Genomic DNA, 22,701 nt, shown 5'->3' with positions numbered 1-22,701 from the left:
CAAATCTGCTGACAATTCAACTGACTTCAATCCACATTTCTACTCCCCTAGGAACTAAATTTATACGCGTACGCAATCTTATAAGGCTCTCATCTTGGTACTCTTCTTTTCATTCTGTACGTTAATGACATCTCCTTCGTTCTCAAGCGTATAAATGTATTTGTGTATGCAGATGACATGAAGCTTTTCGCGGAAATTGGTAATGAAAACGACATCGAAGCATTTCAAAACGAAATACATGAGGGGTTATTCTGAGAGTCAAGTCGTTTTTTCTTTCGGAGTTACATGACAATTCTCACCTAATTCTAAGAATCAAGTGACTCAGAAGTACAATGACAAATGTACAGACTTCATTGCATCTGACACTTTTTACTTACATCGATTCTCAGAATACCAACGTGTGCGCGAATTTGACTGTCACGTCGAGAAGCGACTCTCGGAATAATCCCCATGTACTCCATACTTGGTGTAATTAAAGTCTACTAAAACTGAATGTAAAAAAAAGCAACTCCATTACATTTAGCAGAAAAAATCATGTACCAAATATTGTAATACGTCTTGGAAATCAAAATGTAGAGAAATGTGAAATAGTTAGAGATCTAGGCGTCGTCCTGGACTGTAAACTCAAATTCATAGAACACTACAACTCTGTAAGCAATAAGGCAAATAGTGTGTTAAGCTTTGTCAAACGCTTCTCACATAACATCCAGGACCCATACACAATCAAGCTTTTGTATATCACATACGTGAGGCCCATTCTGGAATACTGTAACATCGTAACATCGAAGAACGCATTGAGTCAGTCTAGAAACAGTTTCTCTTATTTGCACTCCGTAAGTTGAACTGGACCTCATTTCCCTTCCTTCATATGAGGCACGCTGCATGCTCATAAACATCCAAGCACTAAAGGAACGTTGTAAATTAATTTGCAATGCTTCCATTTGTTAATGATCTAATTTCGCAACGAGTACAATCAGCTGAATTACTAGAAAAATTAAATTTCTTTGTACCTGGGCGTCAACTAAGAACACGCAATTTGTTTCTAACCAAAACATCCAGAACAAATTATGCAAACAACACTCCTATCAATCGCATGATGCGTATATACAATGAGCACTGCGAATTAATTGACACAACAATGAATAAAAAACAGCTAAAAAGAAACATGTACCGTAAGAATAATATTAAACATTGTAACATTAATATATAAGTACTAGCAGACCCGGCAAACTTCGTCCCGCCAAAAATTTGTTTTTTTTGTTATCAATACCTTTAAACATTCACGTTTTCTTACTAAGAGCAAGTTCATGGATCCAATCGCAGAACTGTTCATTGCTTGATCTTCTATTCGTTTCTGTCGAATTTACTTTTAACTATAAAATTCCTAGTATTTCTAACAAAACTCATCATTATAATGTCAGATTATTTTCAGACACAATTCTCGTTCAAGATTTTTCAACCACTTGTGAATAACAACTCCGTTACATGGAATAAATATTTTATACAGAGAATATGATATAATAAAAACAGCCCTAAATCGAACAATTCCTTCCTCGAGTTCTGCTCTTATCAATACATCTGGATCCTTTTTTGGTACAGATAGAAGAAAATATAGGAGTGTGTTTCATCACAATAAAATCCATTTCCAGTTTCGAACATTCTATCATCAATTCAAGATCAATTTCGCTAGCAAACATCAAATGGACTAACAGCATTTGTCACTATGTAATTGTAGAACATATGGGAATTAAATTTTCCGAATTTTCTCTTTTTTCTCCAGAGTTTTCCGAAAATTTTCAATTGCCATGTTTGGCTGCAATATTTTTGGTTGAAATATGTGTAATATTCTAATGGGACCCACTCTCCATTCGAGAGGAGGGAGGGGTATCATACCATTATAGAAACATCTCATACCCAAAAACCCTCACATCCCAAATTGTGCTTGATTAGCTTTCGAGTTATGCAGAAATTTGTGTTTCATTTGTATGTCAGCCCACCCTTAGAGAGCCGAAGGCTCTAACCACCATAGAGATATTTATTGCATCCTAAAACCTTCACATGCCAAATTTTCGTTTGCTTGATTAATTCTCGAGTAATTCAGAAATTTGTGTTTTATTTGTATGGCAGCCCACCCCCCTCTCTAAATTTGTGTTTTATTTGTATGGCAGCCCACCCCCCTTAGAGAGGGGGGTGGAGAGTCTAACCATCATAGAAACATTTATTGAACCCTAAAACCTCAATATGCCCAATTTGGTTTCATTTGCTTGATTAATTCTCGAGTAATGCAGAAATTTGTGTTTCATTTGTATGGCAGAGCCACACCACAACACCACCCCCCCACCCTTTGAGAAGAGGGAGGAGTATCCAACCACCGTAAAAACATTTATTACACCCTAAAACCTCCACATGCCAAATTTGGTTTCGTTTGCTTGATTAATTCTCGAGTAATGCAAAAATGCACCCCCTTAGAGAGGGGGTGAAAAGTCTAACCACCATAGAAATATTTATTGCACCCTAAAACCTCAATATGCCTAATTTGGTTTCATTTGCTTGATTAATTCTCGAGAAATGTAGACATTTGTGTTTAATTTATATGGCAGCCCCTCCCTAGGAGGGGTCTCAAATTATCACGAAAACCTTCCCCGGGCCCAATAACCCCTACATACCAATTTTCATGTTGATCGGTTCAGTAGTTAATAAAAATCAGACAGACAGACAGACAGACAAAAATCCATTTTTATATATATAGATGCAGTCTTGTTTGACGAAAATGAATAAATAATTTTTACGTCCATATAAAGAGGAACGAAAACTTCTATTCTGATGCAAAAAAGTAGTTTGACTCCATTAATGGACGATTTATTGTCTACCCGTTGTGAACTCAAACCAACGAACAGTTAGACAGTTACCAGGTATGTAGAAAGGTGGTTGGTAAATGACTGGACTAAGCGTACCATCGGTACTTCGCGTACCTACAGGCATAAAAAAGACCCCATTCGTGGTCCTTAGCTTCCTGTCCAGTAACTCCTATTCCTATCTCCCCGTGGTGCCGGCTGGGGTACGAGTAACCATAGTGGAGATCGGGTAACCAATCCCGGTGGGATCTTGATCGTAGCTGACAGGGAAGGGGGCCTACCCAAGCGTTTGTTCACCATGGAGGTGCGCCTCAAAACAGTGTCTGATCCCCATGTCGGGGGCGGCTGATCACTGTCTTCGTACCAGCGGGAACTCTAAAAAGAGCTCGATGGTGCGATCGTTCCAAGGTGGGTATACCATCTACCTGAGCTTCGGAAATACGCACGAGCTGGGTACAGCTTTCATCGTGATGGGGGAGATGCAAAAACGGGTGATTGGCTGGTGGCCGATCAATGAAAGAATGTGCAGATTGAGGATGCACTTCTTCAATATCAGTATTATCAACGTCCACAGCCCCCATATAGCTAGCACCCATGACGATAAAGAATTCTACGCGCAGCTAGAGCGTGAATACGATCGCTGCCCAAAACACGACATCAAAATCGTCATCGGTGATTTGAACGCTCAGTTCGGCCAAGAGAAGGAGTTCAGACCGGTAATTGGTAGGTTCAGCGGCCATCAGCGAACCAACGAAAACGTCCTAATCGACTTCGCTGCCTCCAAGAATATGGCCATACGTAGCACCTTCTTCCAGCAGAGCCTCCAATACCGTTATACCTGGAGATCACCACAGCAAACAGAAACACAAATTGACCACGTTTTGATCGACGGTCGGCACTTCTCGGATATCATCGACGTCATGAATGGTTTGACGACGAGTGCCGAGCGCTCCTGAACGAAAAGGATACAGCACGCGCAGCCATGCTGCAACGAGCGACTCGACAAAACATTGAACGATACAGACTGAAGCGAAGGCAGCAAACACATCTCTTTCGGGAAAAAAGCGCCACCTGGAAGAGAAAAAGTGTGTAAGATGGGGTTGCTTTATCATTCTCGAGAATCGCGGAAGTTCTTCAAGAAGGTTAACGCCTCGCACAAAGGCTTTGTGCCGCGGACCGAAATGTGCAGAAACAAGGAAGGAGGTATCTTGACGAACGAACGCGAGTTGATCGAAAGGTGGAGGCAGCACTACGATGAACACCTAAACATCGCGCAGACAGGAGACCAATACGGTGTTGAGAAGGACTGCACCGGTGCAGTGAACAACGACGACGTACCACCCCCGACGATGGGTGAATTCAAGGAGACCATTAATCAGCTAAATAACCACAAAGCAGCTGGTAAGGATGGCCTCGTAGCGGAGCTCTTCAAGGGAGGCCCGGGAAAACTTGTAGAGTGTATGCACCGGTTGATAGTCGGTTGATAGAGAGCGGGCTTCAACCTGCGGGGATCGATTTTCAACAACTCTAGTCAGTTTATCTGCTTCGCCTACGACGTGGACATAATCGGAGGAACACATACGACGGTAGCCGACTTGTATACCCGACTGAAACACGAAGCAGGGGTGCTTGGGTTTGGGATCAATGCGTCTAAGACTAAATACATGCTAGCACGAGGGACTGATCACAGCAGAGTTCTTCTTGATAATAAGGTTGTGATCGACGGCGACGATCTCGAGGTGATAGAGGAATTTGCCTACCTTGGCTCGTTGATAATAACTGACAACAACAATAGCCGTGAAATTCGAAGACGCATATTCAATGGAAGTCGTGTCTACTATGGGCTCCGCAAATCCTTGAGATCCAACAAACTCCAACCCCGTACAAAGTGTACCATGTACAAATCCCTAATTCGACCGGTTGTTCTCTATGGGCACGAAGCATTGAATGGAATGGCGAATCCAGCTTCCAGAAAGTCGCCAAGGCTGGACAAGTGCGATGGGCAGAGCATGTTTCAAGATTGCCGGACAGCAGCCTTGCAAAGATGGTGTTCGCATCGAATCCGGTAAGAACAGCCCAGCGAGCAAGATGGTTGGACCAGGTGGAGCAAGACTTGGTAAGAATCGGTGCAGCCAGGAGTTGGAGAACTGCAGCCATGGATCGGGTTTATTGGCGAAATGTAGTGAATCAGATTTAATCTCATTGGGATGTAGAGTCATAGTAAATAAACAAATAAATAGAGGTCCTCGCGTTAGTATTAGTAAATAGCGTGCAAAATAGCGCACACACGCACACGCTGTTATACGTGTGAGTAATTTTCGTGTACGATACAAACAAATCTGTAGCATATGTCAACCCACATTGAACTCAAACATCGATACATGCATACATGGGAGTGAGAGAGGGGAACGAATTCGTTTTGAGGGAAGTCACTTCAAAATGCAACGAAAACAATTCGACTGGGAAGAACGAATTGAGATAGTCGAGCCGTAGATGCGGAAAGCGACTAAACGCCCGACTGACTGTTTAGTCGTTTTGGCGGAAAAACTGCGTGAAAAAGCCACAAGTCATTTCACAAGTCATACGGAGGGGAATTTTCCCAGTCAGCTGACTATCCTCAGTTGACTATGACTATGCCGAGCCCTGCCCTTGAGGTCCAAGGAAGACTTCTCTATATTCCTCAGCGATCAGCGATGTTGGCTATTTTTGGAAGCCAGTTGAATGCTAGACGCTCTTGGTCCCCAGTCGTAATGTACATTCTGTCAAATGTATAAATGTTTTTTCTGACGAACAATCCAGTCATCCAAGTCATTTTCCAGTCATTTTTATAGTTGTATTCTGGAACTGCTTTCAGTTAACGTAGCGAATACGTTTTTCTTCCTCGAATGCTGCCAAAACGGGTTCCACGAAGCGGTAAATTGAATTTCGGAAATTGTGCGTTGGATGACTGGGGATCAGAGTTTGATCGTTTAAGCCTGCCTCCAGCCACTCCAAATTGCGATGAAAACTTTGAACAAAAATAAGCGCTTTTGGCACTAATCGTGCTGCGGCTTTTCTCATGCCTAAAGCATCAACAAAAATTTGACGAATGATCTCGTGAGATTTTTTTCAATTCACGGGATAGCTCTTTCATAAACATAAATGAGGATTTCCGAGCACCATTTTATTTTGTCGATGTTTTCTTCATTTGAAGAGGGTGATGGTCGTCCTCGGCGTGGCAGATCTTTCATCTCTTCTCGGCCGTCTTTGGATGCCTTATACTATTCATACACCCGTTTTTTCGACAACTGAGCCACCAAATGTATTCTGCATCATTTTCCACGTTTCGACACAAGAAATTTTGTTGTCAACACAATATCTCTAACCAATAGAATAATCCATATCGAAAATCGCCGAGTTCTTAATGACGCTGGTAACAAACTAAATGACAGATCGCACTCTAAATTGTCACTGACAGTACTACTAACTTGAAAAAAAATTAAAAAAAATGCGGGAAGATTTAATATTACAAATTTCCGGTACATGCTGTAAATGTTGGTTGTATGTTAGTGTTATCTCCCACAAATGAGTGTAATTCATAATATATTCAATTTTCTTCCAAAGCTATAATCGTTTGACATGCCAACTTTGAACAACTGTTAATATACAAATGAGTTAAAAGTTCTACCAGGAACTTCACGTGTTTATAGAAAAATAGTATAATTTGCAGAAAAATAAGTCGACGAACATAATAATGACATCCCTAATCGAACCACAAAACTCATTGAACGACCTAATATATGTAAAAATATCTAAAACCAACATTATGGCAGGATTTGTAGACAAATAATAGAGTTAAGTTTGCATACCGTTGTAGTACCTTCGGTGTAAGGACAATGCATAGGCCTTGATTTTAGTACCAATGACGAGGTTACATTGTTAATCAATACCGACGTTAGGACGAGGTATAGGATACGTATCGTTAGACATTGGAAAGCTTATAGCTGAAGTATCGTGGTTTTGAGTTGTTTTTACACAATATGGATCCTTCCATTCGCATCAAAAATACGAATCATTTTTTTTCTTTCCGTGAATATTTGAAAAATAATATTAAATACCTGAAGTTTTTGAACGAACTGTGCTTTTCTAGATTATACGTTTAGTTAAGCTTAAAATAGGATAGTGCTTTTGAATGAATGATAATTAAAGGTCGTATGCGTATTTTTGTTACCATCAATGGCAACGTTTGTTATTCCATTGATTGAATCCGGACACATTCGGAATCATTCTACCGAAATATTTGGTTTTGGCTGATTATAGAAAAATCTTATAAAACAAATCCGGTGATAAAATTTAGTTCGACTAAATGTATACCATTTCGCGAAAAGAGTGTAAAATAAACACTTCTTTTAATTATTGATATCGTTTATTTTTGCGTTCCTACATAAAATGAAATTAGTAAATTTTCAAAACGCAGGTACTCTACCTGAATCAAGCTTCCGTTAATAGTTTTTTTAAACACTCGTTGTTCAAATCTACAGAGGAGGATAAAAAATTGGTCCATTGCCAATGTTATCCTTTCTGGTCCAAAAGCTAAATATGTGACATACCACTTCCTCAAACGGAGCGACAAAAGCCGATAAGCGCCTAATATTTTGACAACACAAGGTTACGTAATGGGAGTATGTCAAACACACAAATAATGCCATTTTCGAGGATCACTTTGTTTTCGAAATGATGTTACATCCACAATCACCATGAGAACATAAAACAAACGCAGAGAGAGATTCACAGAATACTTACATTTTAATCTGTTCCAGCAGTTTACCAGAGGTTGATTCGTTGTACTTTTGAGCGAATTTTGTTAACCTTACATCGTCCTGGCCGTCAGTGGAATAAACACCAAGCACTAGACCTCGCTGCGGCACACGAAATCATCCGACAGTTCCAGCAAGGATACACATGAAAACAGCGAGTCATGGAATCAATGCAGAAAACGACGGATTAGTTTAGGTGAATATTATCTAGCATTTGTTCGGTGCTTTTCACTAGATTTCAATCAGGAATTGGATACATACTTTGTCGGACATCGAAGAGTATAACCTTTGCCCTAGTACAGAATATTTGTACCTAACCAACAGATAAGAACGACTGATCGCCATTATACTATCATAATATGACAACCTGTACTTTCCAAAAAATTACAGATTGCAACAACTAGCGACCCTGTAGAGAAAGAGAGGCATTCCGCTATATCATAAAAGAGAGCCTTTCCCACACCAGCACATTGCAACACAATGTTTAATTTGAGGACAAAATTGATTGGGGTTAAAGGCCCATCTAATAGCGAATTCGTTATTGTTCAGTTTCATCCTTAGTGCCACACTAACTGCTGTCAAAACGTTTTTTTATTCACTCAGTTTCAACCTAGTGTCGCCCCGAAAGCTGTTAGTTTCGCACTGAGATGTTTTACGGGTTGGTATTCGAGTTCACCAATACAACTATACTGAACTGTCAAGTTCCGAGTATTGTTTTGGAAAATCTAAAAATAAAGACTATGAAAATTGAAAACTTGCTGCTTTTGCTTTTGTATTATTGGAATCATAATCCAATTCGGCATCTGATTTTGAAGAGTTTATTCGTGTAGACGGCATTAGGCCTTGTTCTCACTGCAGCGGGGCGTCAGCGTGGCTTGGGCGGGGCGTGTGATGCTTACGATTAATCGTCTGTGTTCTTACCGATGTGTTCACACCAGGCTGACGTATCGTGAACGTGGTTTTGGCGTGTGGCTGGCGTGCAAACAAAATCACTTCACGCCGGCGATATTTGTACTTCTCCGCTTCTCTCTTGCATATGTTTGTTTGTAGTAGTGACATAATTTTTATTTTTTGTGGTTTTTTTTATTTTTACGTTTTTCACCGTTCGATTTTTGTCCCGGATACGTCCAACGATGTTGGAATATTTAGAAATAAACCAATTTTCATTCGTTCATTCAAAAACACACATTGACAATTTGTATAAAACACGCCGAAGACACGCCGCCGGCACGGTGCAATGTGAGTGAATTGAAATATCGTTGCTAGAATTGAACACGCCCCGCTCACGCCACGTTGACGCCCCGCTGCAGTGAGAACATGGCCTTAACCTTCGTGTGCTTTCATTGGGAGGCGAAAATAATGATGGATATTCAGGTGGAATAAACATGGTTTCAAAATCAAAATTATGATTGAAAATTTACTTTAACGTATCGAATATTTATTTTATGTGATGAAATATGAGGATTTTATCGATATTACAGAAAACTGTGTCTAATGATGATTTTATATTATAATAGTAATTATTTGTGGAACAAACAGAAAATCCATCGACAAATGGTTAAGTGAGTATCAAGACTACATTAGTCAGGTAATCAAACAATATGAAGTAAAAATTTTCATTCAAGCCTTTATATTTTTACACTGCACTTGGCCCTTCTGATCTAATATCGCACTAATATCGCCACCAGACGTCGACACTGTACATTTGTCGTCGCAAATATAGACAAATCAGACTATATAACGCACACCGACAAACCACCGCATTCGTGCAGCTGAAAACGTTTTTTTTATTACAGAGTCAGTGTAGCACTAACTCAGTTTTAAAAACGAATTCCCTATAAAGCAGGGTCATGCGGACTCAATTGAAATTATTTTTCAAGTGCATTTTTCTTGGAAAGAAAATTTCTGCAACTTTTTTCCCCATGCTGTCTGTTTTTCTCGTGCTGTCAATCGTTCCTCCTATAAAGCGTTTTCGTGACTCAAGCTTTGTTTATTTACCTTTTGTGAGCGATCTAGAATTGAAATAAATGTTTTAAATTGGATAATTCTTATTTTTTAATTGTTTTTATGAAAGAAAATAGTTAAAATAATATAACTCTGGTGTTCAAAATCATTAAAAAAAACTAACATTTGGCAAGCAGTTTTATTGAATTATAATTAAGTTTTGAGATGTTTAGAAGTTAATAATATTTAGTTCAGTTCAATTCTTGGTTTTTAAGGGGCTTTAAACAGTACAGTTCATTCGCCTCTGATAGTATTTAAGTTTAAGTATTTACCAAAATGTCAGTTCTGCTTTCATAATTTTAAACGATAGCATCAATTGATGAAAAAATTTAGTTCATTCATTTTCTTTAATTCGATTATTTTTGCCTTCGATGACAATGCTTTCTTTATGAAGTGGATTATTATAAAAAAGTAACACTTTTTTTCCCCTCCTGATTGTTGGATCTCTTTTGGCATTTCTATTGGATCCTTTTTGACAACCAATTCGATTCTATCCGCATGACCAAGATCTACAGTAGTGAAATTAAATTTTTACTACTTTTTCGAGATCGAGATCTCCTATGTTTCAAACTAACTGTGCATTCAGTGGAGCACAGATTTGTTTTGTACAGCACAGTTCGCTACAGGGGCGAACCAGCTCAGGAGGCTGAAAGCCTCTCAAATAAAGAATAAAAAAAAATTCTTATCTGGAAGAGATTAGACTTTCGAGTTTGGGATCCGAATTATGGTCCCGAGCATAGAAGGCGAACTGATAATTTTAATATAAAATCATTATCAGACACAAATTTCGTTTGATATTTTTCACAGTTCGAGAAAAAACGTGTTACTCCATTACAGAGAATATATTGTGCGTTATATCATGGACAGACATACAGCTGTACTAGCGTTGTACGTGTACAGTGTTGTACAGGTACCATCGTACCATGACAGACATACTTTGGTTGTACATTGTACCGCATGTCAAACTGGCAATCAGAATTTTTTCCGATTTTCACCACATATTTCAATGAAAAAGGTTTTTATTTAGCGTTCAAATTATCAAACATAACAAACAAGTTTAAAATCTGAGTTAATAACTCAAGAGAAAGTCAATGAAAAGAACGTTTACCAAGTGTTTTGATCGGTTTGTTCATGCTACCCACCACTAACCGTCTATGGCACTGCGCACAGTACAGCTGTAGCCATGTACAGCGGTAAAATAGGTCGGTACAGGTACAGCGATTGTACCGAGTTGCTTGCATGGTTCTAGCGCTGTACATGGTGACAGACATACAATTTTCGAAGTACAATGGTAGTACAGCTGTATGTCTGTCATAAGTATTAAGCAAGAAATCATAGCGCCCCTATTGGTGTCACCGCTTCAGTAGATAAGGCGGCGATGAAATTTGATGCAGAAATGTGGTCGTACGATGTATATGCAATAGTGAAAGTAAACAACCACATTGAATTGTATTGGTGGGGTTACATTGCTTACCCTTGCTTCGTTCGAATTCGTCAGATTCTAGCGAACAAAATTGTTTGTTTTTCTTCGTCAGTTATCGTAGAATTAAGTTTTCGTGCGTACTCCGATCCAATGTCACCTATGCCTATTCCACACTGCGGGTCACCCGCTCGCCGATAATTGGGGTTTTACTGAATTGCAAATAATTTTACACCAGGGATTGAAAAATGCATTAGAATGCATGTTTACGTATACTCGACAAGCTTGGAAACAAACGCACAGTATCAAAACGTTTTGGAGTGCTAGTTCATCCTCAGAATCTTGACTGCTCTGGTGCCCATTCTACGAGGGATGATTCGATTGAGCTGCGTGGAAGTCATGCAGTCATGTATTTAAGAGTGTAGGAGTATTTTTGCTCCCCTAAAATCGTGTAACCGAGAGCGATCTGCACCCCCCCCCCGTACCCCCCAGTCGACGCCACTGTTGGCGTCACAATGTATTCTGGCTCCGTCAACGATCCAGATGGAGTGGACCCCAGCATACATATGCAACTGTGAGATATGCAAAGCAAACTGCCGACAACACTCGAAAAATTTAATTCTTGTAAGCGAACCTTCAGTTGTGAAGCTGTCCAGCATTCTGTTAATTCCCAAAAAGCAGAGTAGAGACACTCGTGACTTCCGACAAAATTCGCCGCGAAGGATGATCTTTTCTCCAACCACTCCATATCCTTTGCTGTGCAACATATTCCTGTTGTCGAAGCTCAAGGAACTCGACAAGCAACGTCGAGGAACACCAGATTGGAGAGATCCCATTGAATAGAAAGTAATTCCCGTGTGAAGTACATAATCTTGGATTCGAATTGCCCGGCGCTCAATCGAACTCCACGAGAGCCTGGCATCGCTAAGTATGGTACGAATTAGTAACAGTCTTATGGAACCGAAACTGGAACTTGTGTTTTGCTTCATCTAAAAATAGAACCGGTTCTTCTTCTTCTTCTTCAATGGCACTAACTTTCCTAGAGGAACTTCGCCGTCTCAACGTAGTATTACTTGATGAATCTTTTGTATGAGATTATTATATCACATGAAGAAAACAAAGTTTTCCACTCACATTGAATACCAGCTTGATACGAAGAAGTTAATTTTCATTAATGATTTTTTATTTGAAAAGTGCTCATTCTGCCTGAGAACTCATTATTATCTTCGACACTTCACTAACTCGTAAAACGTAGTTCAATGGCGTGCCGTTTATTTCGTTTCCACCGTGAAGTGTATTCGAGAATCAGGCCCTGAGTGAGTGTAAAATAAAAAAAAACGCGATTTTATATATCATTGATGGATTAAGTGATATATCGGTATAACCAGCATCGTAGTATCGCTATATGCAGTATTATATACATACATTCTATTCATTTTATATATCATTGGTGAATTAAATCACATATCAGTTTAACAAACATCGTAATATCGTTATATACGGCTTTATGTTCTTATATAATATAGCATTCACGTATATTGCCTCCACTTTTACATGTATACGCATAATATATAACTCAAATGTGTCTTGGATGTCTTGGAGGATTGTATACGATAAATAGACTGCCAACATGGGTGCAAGTCGAGTTTCTCTCCTTTGAGGTCCTAAACATACGCCAAATCGAAACCGGTCCAATCTGTAAAGTAAAACATTCCAACACTAATTTTCCGCCCTCATATTTCAATGGTGATCCTGCGCATTAGACAATCCCGGTATATGCTGTTCAATATAATTATCAATCTCAATCTGCTAGAAGATAATTGATTTTTCGTCCGGCTGATACTCTTGGGACGGCTCCTCTTGGTACAGTCTTGGTACAGTTCTCTGTCCTTTGTCTACTTGCATCATCATACTGTAATGAGAAAATATGTTAAGTACTTTCACAGTAGTTCAAAATAACACAAATACAATTTACTCGAATTTCTTGCTGAAAAAATTCAGTGTAATTAAACGGCTTACGTTTAAAATTCAGTGTATAGTTGTGTAAAGGAACACCAAATGCAATTTTAAACAACAAAATTAGCATTTGAATGACCAACGATAATTTGGTGCGCAAAACATGCCGTCAACGCGATTAGCAAACAATTTAATTTTCATTCAACGTAAGTAGATTTAATAATCATAGTTTTCCGGAATTCTTCGGAAACGGAGAACTTTTGGGATTATCACTGACAAATATTGAAACTCAATGAACGCAGAATTGCGTCGTCTAGTTTTACTAAACATTTATCTTTGTTTTTATGACCTAAAAATTGGAGCATGTGACATGAATTGGATTTACAGCTCAAACGCGTTGCGACGCATAACGCGCCGTTCATTATATTGACAATATTTGGCATTTCGGAGTAACTTGTAGGGTCTCTATTTAAATTTTGTCTGTATATTCTGTTTTTGACGCATGCCAGATAAAACATTGTTGGCGTCACTGATATTCATAAACAAAACAAATAAACAATTGTGCGTCAACAGAACGGGCGGGTTTCAAGCTAGCAGTTTTTTTCAAAGAAAATATATTCGTTACTTTAATCTTATCTATAGCTGCGCCACGGGAAGCTATGTCTGACGGTATGTCTAACAATTGAAATATAAATATCGAACATTTTTTGAAATTATCATTTACAGAGGAGGTAATTCGCCGGCGTTTGCAAATAGACGGAGATGGCACTGGAGATGATCGACGGCTCAATGATTTGTTGAAAACTTTCGTGAAATGGTGTAACTCAAACGATAGTTCGGAAAATAAGTAATGTTTATCGTTGTCTGTTTCTTAAAATAATAATTGCCATTATATTTATTACAGCCAAGCCATTCATGATCGACTGTTAGCCCAACTCGCACAATGTGAATTCGCCATGAAGAAATCGGATTTTACAGCGAAAATGATGCAGCAGGAGCTAAAAAATTATGCGACTATTTCGGATACAATCGAAACCGGTATCGAAACGGCAAAAGTACAGATCATACAGAGCAAAGAGAGCCTGGTGTTGGCCAAAAAGATTCGCAAGAATAGAATGGAGTATGATGTGTTAGCTAAAATTATCAACCAACAACCCGATCGGAAAAATACAATCAAAGAGTTGGAGATGTTAAAAGATGAGCTGGATCGATTGCAGGAAAAGAAGGCTTCGTTGGAGCGAAAATTAGACACAAAGAAAAAGGATTTCACAGTTTTGATGAGGTCAATTGTTGAGCTGCAAAATAAGCTCGAATCTGTTGGCGATGACAATCAGGAAACCGGAGAAGAAAGAATGTCATGTGATGATGAACCTGTCATACTGACTGTCGATGATGCGGCCTGCTTCGATAACGATGAGTTGATTCTCTCATCGCCAGAAAAAAACTAACTAATCGATTTTATAGTTCCGTAATAGAACTCACAGCTCAATGATAAATGAATGTTGTCACTATTCATAGATGATTATTAGCTACACATTATCTAATGTATATAGCGGAAACAATTGTAATTGTGTAGGATTAACGACAACAGTATATCAATGCAACATATTTCTGACGAAGAACGTATCTAACGTAGTTTTATTTTTACTTTGGAAGTTTTCGGTACATGTCTAATCGTCAGTGATATTCGCGTTCCCCGCTCCATGATATCTCCCAGTCGGACATTCACATCTTCGCTCGTTAAGTTAGCGATGCTTTCGTCAATAGTGTCTTCTGTGAATTCCGCTATCGAATGCAAATACTTGTGGTAGAGGTCATCTTTAAGCACGAGAAGACTTCTTGGTTGAACGAGTAATTTTGCAACGGGTTGTCTCTTTTGCGGACAATTTACCTCACCGTCATTGTAGGGTTCATGGAACTCTAGAACAGCATGGGAACCACAGGAAACGGTTGTAATTGTGGGATGAAATAATGGACCATCTGAATGTGGCATTATCCCCTGGCCAGCGAGGTATTCGTTAACAAGAACGTGATTGGCTTCCCGTTCGCCGTCAAACACTTCATTCAGTTGGTTAACTTTGCCTACAATACTTTGCAACCATGTGGGAATTTCTTCTGTTATCATGCCTTTTGGATGTGGAACTCCTCCGTAGTTTATCAAACGGCGATTGGAAAGTTGCGTCCAGCGAGGTTTTGGTGTTTTGACAATCATCGATAGTATAAGTTTTTCCTCTTGTAATGTTAGAAAATTGGGGATATAATACGCACTAGGCGGGCACTAGAATAGTAAATAATAAAATTTATTACATCGATTGCGATATTTCAATAGTAATAATTTAAATTTACTCTGTCGATGAAGAACCGTTTCCAATCCATACTATTTAAACAAGATTTGATGAGTTGCGAATACTTTGTTTTGTTCAATATGAGACCGCAAGTGACATTTACGTGCTTTATGTTTTGTTTGTGTTTTCTACTTTGTTTACCAAAATATGGGACACTGTAAAAAAGTTTCCTCAGAAGTAATCATTTTAGAAAAATATCAAGAATTGACGAAATCTCGCGTAACTTTTGAAAAGGTCCTAAGTAACAAATGTAAACAAATCGAGTTAATGGATGCACACTATTAGTGCCCAAATGCAATGAATCAATGCAATGCGAAAACAACCGTTCAAGTATCTATCTTTTTCACTTTTTTATTACCGATACAAAAAATGTCCATGTACAGATTCCAATTTTAAGCTCTCGACTATTACTTCGGACGCCACTTTCCTCTGAAGCTCGATACGTCCGAAGTAACAAAGCAATCAAAACAACACGAAGTCGCACTTCGGACATTTTGAGTTTTTTTTGTTATTTTCGGGTGTTGATATCTTTTATAGTGCAATTCAATGATCTACTTTTAGTACGAAGTGCAAGTATTTGAAGCGTTGTTCAGTAGTTATTTGCAAATTGTCATCGTACAACGTAATTTGTCCAATGTACGAAGCGCCCAGCAAACATTAAATCGTATAACTTTGCACATGATAAGTCACATATAATTTCGTATCAAATCACAATCGCATAAAATATCAATCAAAATATCAATCATATATATCTAAAATCGCATAAAATGCAAAAACACGATTTTCCATGTTATCGATGGATTGAGTGGTAACGTTGTCGTATCAAATCGCATATCAGTCCAAAAAGCATCGCATATCGTTATATACGGCTTTATATGCGTACAAAATATGGCATATACGTATATCGCCTCCACTTTTGTGTGTATATGCTAGTTATATGCATCATATATCATACAAATGTGTCTTGGTTGTATGTATATCGCCTCCAATTATAGCTATTCATACGACTTAATGTTTGCTGGGCGGTCAAAACGTCCAATGTAACATTTTTCACTCGGAGGCTTCAATTTCAAACTAAAATCACATAACAACAGTTACGATTGGTTTTGCAGATTTATTATTAAAACTCCTATACTCGCGCATTGGTCTGTCAGACCGAGAAATCATTGATTCGTTCATTTCTCAGAAAAGATCAACACTACGACTTTGCGATTCTCTCTAGCTTCGTTATTCGTCGTTCATCATCGTTTAGTGTATCGCATGTGTTGGTACAAAGGGGACATGTGCCATTTTTTGAACACTTTCGGTCTGACACACCGACGCGAGTATAGGAGTAATTTTTTGGACAAGTGCCTTTTTTCATATTCTAGAATATTGTTGAATGAAATGTATAAATTAATGTTTGTGGCGTGTAACATTTATTGAATATAATGCATAAGATCATTATTGGACCATTTTTATTTGATTTCAGTCCCTTTTGGAACTGGATTGAACGGATCCATATTTTGACTGTTCGTCGATAGATTAGATTCATACGTTCAAAAGCAAAATATAAATGTTCGACTTTCGTATAGTTATTCGCTAAATATAATGGTCATACATATACACACTTGTGAAAGAATTTCACTTGTGGAAGAATTGTAAAAAGTAAACTATAAACAAATCGGTGGCTTATGATAATTTTTAACAGTTACAGTTTCGGGTTTTTTTTTATAATGGACAATATCAAACCCTTTTATAACATCTTTTTATGCCCTATCTAAAAAAGACATTAATTCTTAGTTAACCATGAATACAGAGACAAAGAATATTAGAAATATGCAAACTTTATATTCCAGAACCTTTATCATCTGGTAATTATCTAGAAGGTGTTTATACATTCTTCTCTTCGATAAAAGACCCGAAAACACGCAAATACTACATGAAATGTAAAAAAATATGTTTGTTTCGAGCATGCAGTTATGCTATGTTTGATTCTTACTCCAATGAAACCACAATCGATTAATACGTTTTTATGTTATTTTATAGCTCTTTATACTCCCTTGAATTATATTCAGTTGCTTACATTTAATTAATAACAGTGAAAAATTCGAATTTCGTTATTTGCGTTGGAGTATCAAAAATTACTGTGTTTTGAGGAGGCTAAATTAGATTTCTATTGAAACATAATAAAGACGAAGAAAACATATTTTTGGAGTTTTGCCATTCAATCATACCCTCTTCTTCAAATAAATGCCTATAAAGCCTGAAAAATACACAATAGCAACATTACAGAGAAGTTCAATTTTCGGTCTGTGACACCGTGCGCGAGTATACGTATTATGATTTTGCACGCGAGTACAGGAGGGTTAACTGCTAGTGGTAAAAGTAGTGATAAAGATCGATTGTTTTTGAAACAATTCGCGGAACAATGTTCCGGTCTTCAACTTCTCGAGTTGATGTGAATGTTACATAGGACCTTTTCAAAAATTACGCGAGAAATATCTTAGACGAATAAAGTGCACATACACCATCCCGTCACCGTGAAGTCAACGTGAAGGGATGAAATGTCAAATATTCTCCCATGGGAATCGTATGGTGGCATTCACATACACAATCACCGGCAACTTTGACGTCGGCAAAATAAGTCCAAGAGAATAGTTGACGGGACGGTGACGGTGACGCTGTATGTGTAGCGCACTTAATGTGCGATTCACATAGAACGTTACGGAAAAGAACGTCCACGTTCCGTCACGGTCTCCACCAATTCACACATGCAGTCAATGCTTGCACCAGCACCGTCACGTCAGACGAATAATTTATTTAATGTTATTCATGGTGTCGCCACCTACAACAGTTTTAAATTGAAATGCCCTCTTTCGAATGTGCATTCCTAGAACCAGTTTTAAATTTAGAAAAAATCTGAAAATCGTTGAATTATATTATTTAAATTTTTGAACCCCGTAGTCCCGACTCTTATTCAACAATAATAATATATACAGTGACTCAAACTCGTAATCGTACTCCACCATGCAGATATCTTTTCCCTTTTTTTTTGAAAATTGAAAACAAGCTTTCGGAACATTCTGTTCAGATAAAGTTATAGTGTCGTATGAGAGTTAAAAGTTTTGCTATCTGTTTTCAAAATAATGGTTTTTATTTCTCTAAAAATGGTGAATGTAACGTATGAAAATTGACTCAAACTCATAATTGTACGATCGTACGCTAGTTGAAATTTCTACTCGATTTCGAAGGCGTTGGGTAATTTCCGAATTCCATCATTAGTATGGTATCCCTTGTTCATTGCAACTATCTTTAGTTGTCTTCGGCCTTACCTATGAGTTTTTTTTGTATATTCGGAAGGAGTCTTTATCAATTTTTTCATCAAGTGGTTTTTAAAACCGTTATTTTTAGAAATTTAACTAGCCGACCCGGAAAACTTCGTCCCGCCCAAAATTTGTTTTTTGTTATCAATACCATCAAACATTCACGTTTTCTTACTAAGCGCAAGTTCATGAGTCCAATCGCAGAACTGATCATTGATTGATCTTCTAATCGACCCCGTTGAATTTACCTTTTACTATAAAATTCCTAGTACATCTACCAAAACTTATCATTATTATATCAGATTCTTTTCAGACACAATTCTCGTTCAAGATTTTTCAACCACTTGCAAATAACATGTTTCTCCGTTACATGGAATAAATGTTTGATACAGAATATATTATAGAACAAAGACAGACCCCTCCCCTCTTCTCCCCTTAGAGAGGGAGAAGGAGTGTCTATTCACCATAGCAACATTTCGTGCCTCCTAAAATTTTCCCATGCCAAATTTGGCTCCATTTGCTTGATTAGTTTTCGAGTTATGCAGAAATTTGTTTTTCATTGGTATGACAGCCCACTCTAAGAGAGCTAGGAGCAGGAGAGGGGAGGGGGGTGGAGTATCAAAATATCATGAAAACCTTCCCCGGCCCCAAAAACTCCTACATACCAATTTTCATGTCGATCGGTTCAGTAGTTTCCGTGTCCATAACAATCAGACAGACAAACAGACAGACAGACAGACAGAAATCCATTTATATATATATAGATATGCACAGTCAATTTTTTCCAATTTTTCTAATCATCTAAAATATTTTCCAAAGTACTCTATCATTCTTATTTGGGTGAAAACAAACTCACAAAATATATGGACGACGTAGATCTGATCAGCCGTTCTCCCGTGATGATGTGTTATACGTACGTGGGAAAAACTCTCTTTTATATATAAAGATGGTTTCCAAATTTCTTAAACAGATAACTTCCTCAGTTTTTCACTGGAATTGATGTCGGAAGATTGTGTAGAAATATCAATAACTTTGGAGCAATTGTAATGTAACCATGTACGAGCTTTATATGTCTTGAGCTCTGGGTCATTGTCTTGGCAAAACATGAATCCTCGATTCCATTCCATGTTGTTGACACTTTGCTTCACATTTTCCTTCAGGATGTTCAAGTAAACAATCTGATCCAATACACCGGCAATGAAAACCTGCTCATACATGTACCCTCATACCATCCTTCCACCACCACCATGTTTAAACGTTGCATTCAGATTTTTTTTTACATTTAATTCATCGTAGGCTTCCTCCTCACGAAACGATACGATTACGGATTTGGGTCACTGTATACTTTTATTCTCAGCTAGGCGCGAATGATTTTGACCTTGAAATTTGGAATTGAGAGATATGTTGACATAAAACAACTGGAAGTGGGTTATAGTGCGATTCACATACAACATTCACGTCACGTTCACGTTCCGTCCCGTCACGTTCCGTCAATTATTCTTCCAAGCAGTTCTTATGCAAACATTCACATACACCGACAACGGTAACTTCGACTTGCCGTTGCTGGTGTATGTGAACGCTTCAATAGGAATTGTATGGAAGAATAATTGACGCAACGTGACGTGACGGAACGTGAACGTGACGTGGATGTTGTATGTGAATCGCGCTTATATCTGTGGTATAACCACAAGGTTGGCGTAGGACTATCGTTGATTTAGTGATAATTTGTTTGAAGTTGAATCTTAATCCATTCTGAATGAATGAATAAATGAATATTTGGGGGACTTTGGGGGAAAACGAGAGCATTACGTTGGAGGCACAAGGTTTCATGCATATAATATTGGATACGAAAATTTTCTACTGATGGGGAAGAATAATCTTCAGAAACTTTCCTGTTAATTGCACTTGATTGAAAAATCAAAAAACGGAATGCAATTGATCGCAGTATTATATGAATAAAAAACATTAAAATAAACTCTTTCGCTTGAAAGTAATTTTTAATTCCAAGGGAAACTGGCAGATTATTTTTCAGCAACGATAACATCTTTCCGGATTCTTCTCGATGCCCGATGACTGCCAGTTGTTAATGCTAACTCCATAACCACCAAATGAAAAGAGTTGCGCGCGTGTATGTGTGTGAATGTGTGTGTGGCGGCTGCCGATGCCTCAAGCGGAACCAATGTTCGATGCTGGTACTCTCTTGGATCTTCAGAAGCTTTCCTGCTATTGCACTTGATTGAAAAATTATAAAACAAAATGTATTTGTTCACATTTTATATGAATAGAAAACATTAAAATAAACTCTTTCACTTGAATGTAATTTCCAATACCAAGGGGAACTGGCAGATTATTTTTCAGCAACGATCACTTCTCTCCGGATTCTTCTCGATAACCAGCAAACAAAAAGAGTTGCGCGAGTGTATGTGTGTGTGGCGGCTGCTCCGATGCCTCAAGCGGAACAAATTTTCGATGTTGGTACTTTTTTGATCGCCTTTTCAGTTACATCACTCTTTCCTGATGAATTCCCTTCTGGCCTAAGGTGCACAAACAGGCTCTTGGTGACACCGTTCATTAGTGCTTTCATGATGAGCGAAATTAGCTTCGCCACAACAGCGACAACATGCTCCAATCACTGTTCAATTATAACTGAGTGGATTTCCGAGCGGCGCTCCCTTATATACCAATTGGTGATTTCAATAGTCTGTTTCGAAAGCAAATTTATGGCTATTGAAACAAGTTTTTTGATCAAAAAGTAACAAGTATATAACGCGTAGACATTTTATCTTTCGAATGAAGTGTTTATCATACCATTTCGTTAAGTTGTTTAGGAGCTATTAATGCTCAAAATCTCGGTCTCCACCGTAACGCTTTCGTTTTTGAAACTTTTGATTTTACATCCCGGTATAGAAATGAAAGACGTAGTCCTACGTCAATACAACCAACATCAAAACAAAAGCCGAGACACAAAGCCCATACAAAAACCCATCGAACCGTCTCTCAATTATTCTTTTTACAAATCCTGCCGGTCGTCTTCGTTGAACCTATGCTGACGGGTCGTTACGTTGCCGGAGTATGTGAATGTTTTCATAAGAATTGCACGGTAGAATAACTGACGTAACGTGACGTAACGGGACGTGAACGTGACGGGGATGTTGTATGTGAATCGCACTTAACTCAATTTGGTAAATACGTATTAGGCCTTGTTCTCACTGCAGCGGGGTGTCAGCGTGGCTTGGGTGGCGCTTACGATTAATCGTGTGTGTTCTTACCGTATGTTCACACCAGGCTGACGCTTCGTGAGCGTGGTTTTGACGTGTGGCTGGCGAAAACACTTCACGCCGGCGTTAATTGTACTTCTTCGCTTCTCTCTAGCATATGTTTGTTTGTAGTAGTGACATAATTTGATTTTTTTTTGTTTTTGTTTTTTTAACGATGTTGGAATATTGAAAAATAAACCAATTTTCATTCTTTCATTCAAAAACACACATTGACAATTTTCATAAAATACGCCACAATTTTCATAAAAAACGCCACCGAAGCGGAATTTTTATCATGAATTGTGGAGGGGATCTGGCGTAGTGGTAACATCCGTACCTCCCACGCTGAAGGTCACGAGTTCAATTCTCACTCTCTACATTCTCCCAAAAATGAAAGCAAAGTAGCTAACCAGACAAAAGTGTAGAAAGTCACTATAATACCGAAAAAAACATCATGAATTTATTTTCGTAACAAAATTTAATCTGAGATCAATGCAATGGGAGAGAAACCCCATCTAACAAGAATAAAAAATTGTTATAAAATAAGAAATTCTATTATAAAAAATAATAATATAAATTGCGCTCCGGTAGCGTTAATACGGAAGTACCCTCAATTCGTTGTGGAAGGATTTTGATTACTCTTATATTAACCTATCGCAAGAGATCAAACATTTAAGGGACACGTAAACATACTATTCATAGTTCAAACAATGTTAAACTCGATTAGGGGCTATCCACATTCCACGTGGAGAGAAAAAAACAC

At 38.2% G+C, this 22,701-nt stretch overlaps 3 protein-coding genes across 5 annotated transcripts in view; 1 reads left to right on the top strand and 2 right to left on the bottom strand.

The window, feature by feature from the left end:
* The window catches only part of LOC129775651 (E3 ubiquitin-protein ligase COP1-like), a 43,684-nt gene extending 35,616 nt beyond the window's left edge, over nucleotides 1-8,068 (bottom strand). Inside the window, exons 1-2 of one of the 3 annotated variants that reach the window (XM_055780633.1) lie at nucleotides 7,913-8,068; nucleotides 7,638-7,753 (exon numbers count right to left, since the gene is read on the bottom strand). In XM_055780633.1, coding sequence (XP_055636608.1) covers nucleotides 7,638-7,753; nucleotides 7,913-7,996 — 200 coding nt within the window. In that variant the 5' untranslated portion in view covers nucleotides 7,997-8,068. Of the gene's footprint in view, nucleotides 1-7,320; nucleotides 7,452-7,637; nucleotides 7,754-7,912 lie in introns of those variants that run through there. The other 2 variants (XM_055780631.1, XM_055780632.1) reach the window with 2 other exon arrangements.
* A 5,475-nt stretch (nucleotides 8,069-13,543) lies between these two features.
* On the top strand, nucleotides 13,544-14,657 carry LOC129776906 (THO complex subunit 7 homolog). The gene is made up of 3 exons (XM_055782838.1): nucleotides 13,544-13,700; nucleotides 13,758-13,878; nucleotides 13,936-14,657. The coding sequence occupies exons 1-3, from the start codon at nucleotides 13,691-13,693 to the stop codon at nucleotides 14,477-14,479; spliced, it is 675 nt and encodes a 224-aa protein (XP_055638813.1). The 5' UTR covers nucleotides 13,544-13,690; the 3' UTR covers nucleotides 14,480-14,657.
* On the bottom strand, nucleotides 14,627-15,489 carry LOC129776904 (alpha-ketoglutarate-dependent dioxygenase alkB homolog 6). The gene is made up of 2 exons (XM_055782837.1): nucleotides 15,378-15,489; nucleotides 14,627-15,309 (listed from the first exon to the last, which is right to left on the bottom strand). The coding sequence occupies exons 1-2, from the start codon at nucleotides 15,405-15,407 to the stop codon at nucleotides 14,659-14,661; spliced, it is 681 nt and encodes a 226-aa protein (XP_055638812.1). The 5' UTR covers nucleotides 15,408-15,489; the 3' UTR covers nucleotides 14,627-14,658.
* Between the last annotated feature and the right edge of the window lie 7,212 nt (nucleotides 15,490-22,701).

Source organism: Toxorhynchites rutilus, chromosome 3, assembly GCF_029784135.1.
Source record: "Toxorhynchites rutilus septentrionalis strain SRP chromosome 3, ASM2978413v1, whole genome shotgun sequence".
Lineage (NCBI taxonomy): Eukaryota > Metazoa > Arthropoda > Insecta > Diptera > Culicidae > Toxorhynchites > Toxorhynchites rutilus.
Note: the sequence above shows the minus strand (reverse complement) of the source record. Positions and strands in the feature narration are given on the sequence as shown.

What these genes read in the sequence shown, in the direction of transcription:
- LOC129776906 (XM_055782838.1), top strand. An exon ending in AACGATAGTTCGGAAAATAA is followed by an intron (nt 13,879 to 13,935) that starts GTAATGTTTATC and finishes TATTTATTACAG; the next exon opens with CCAAGCCATTCATGATCGAC.
- LOC129776904 (XM_055782837.1), bottom strand. Translation starts at nt 15,407, where the DNA reads ATGGATTGGAAACGGTTCTTCATCGACAGA. An exon ending in AACGGTTCTTCATCGACAGA is followed by an intron (nt 15,310 to 15,377) that starts GTAAATTTAAAT and finishes TTACTATTCTAG; the next exon opens with TGCCCGCCTAGTGCGTATTA.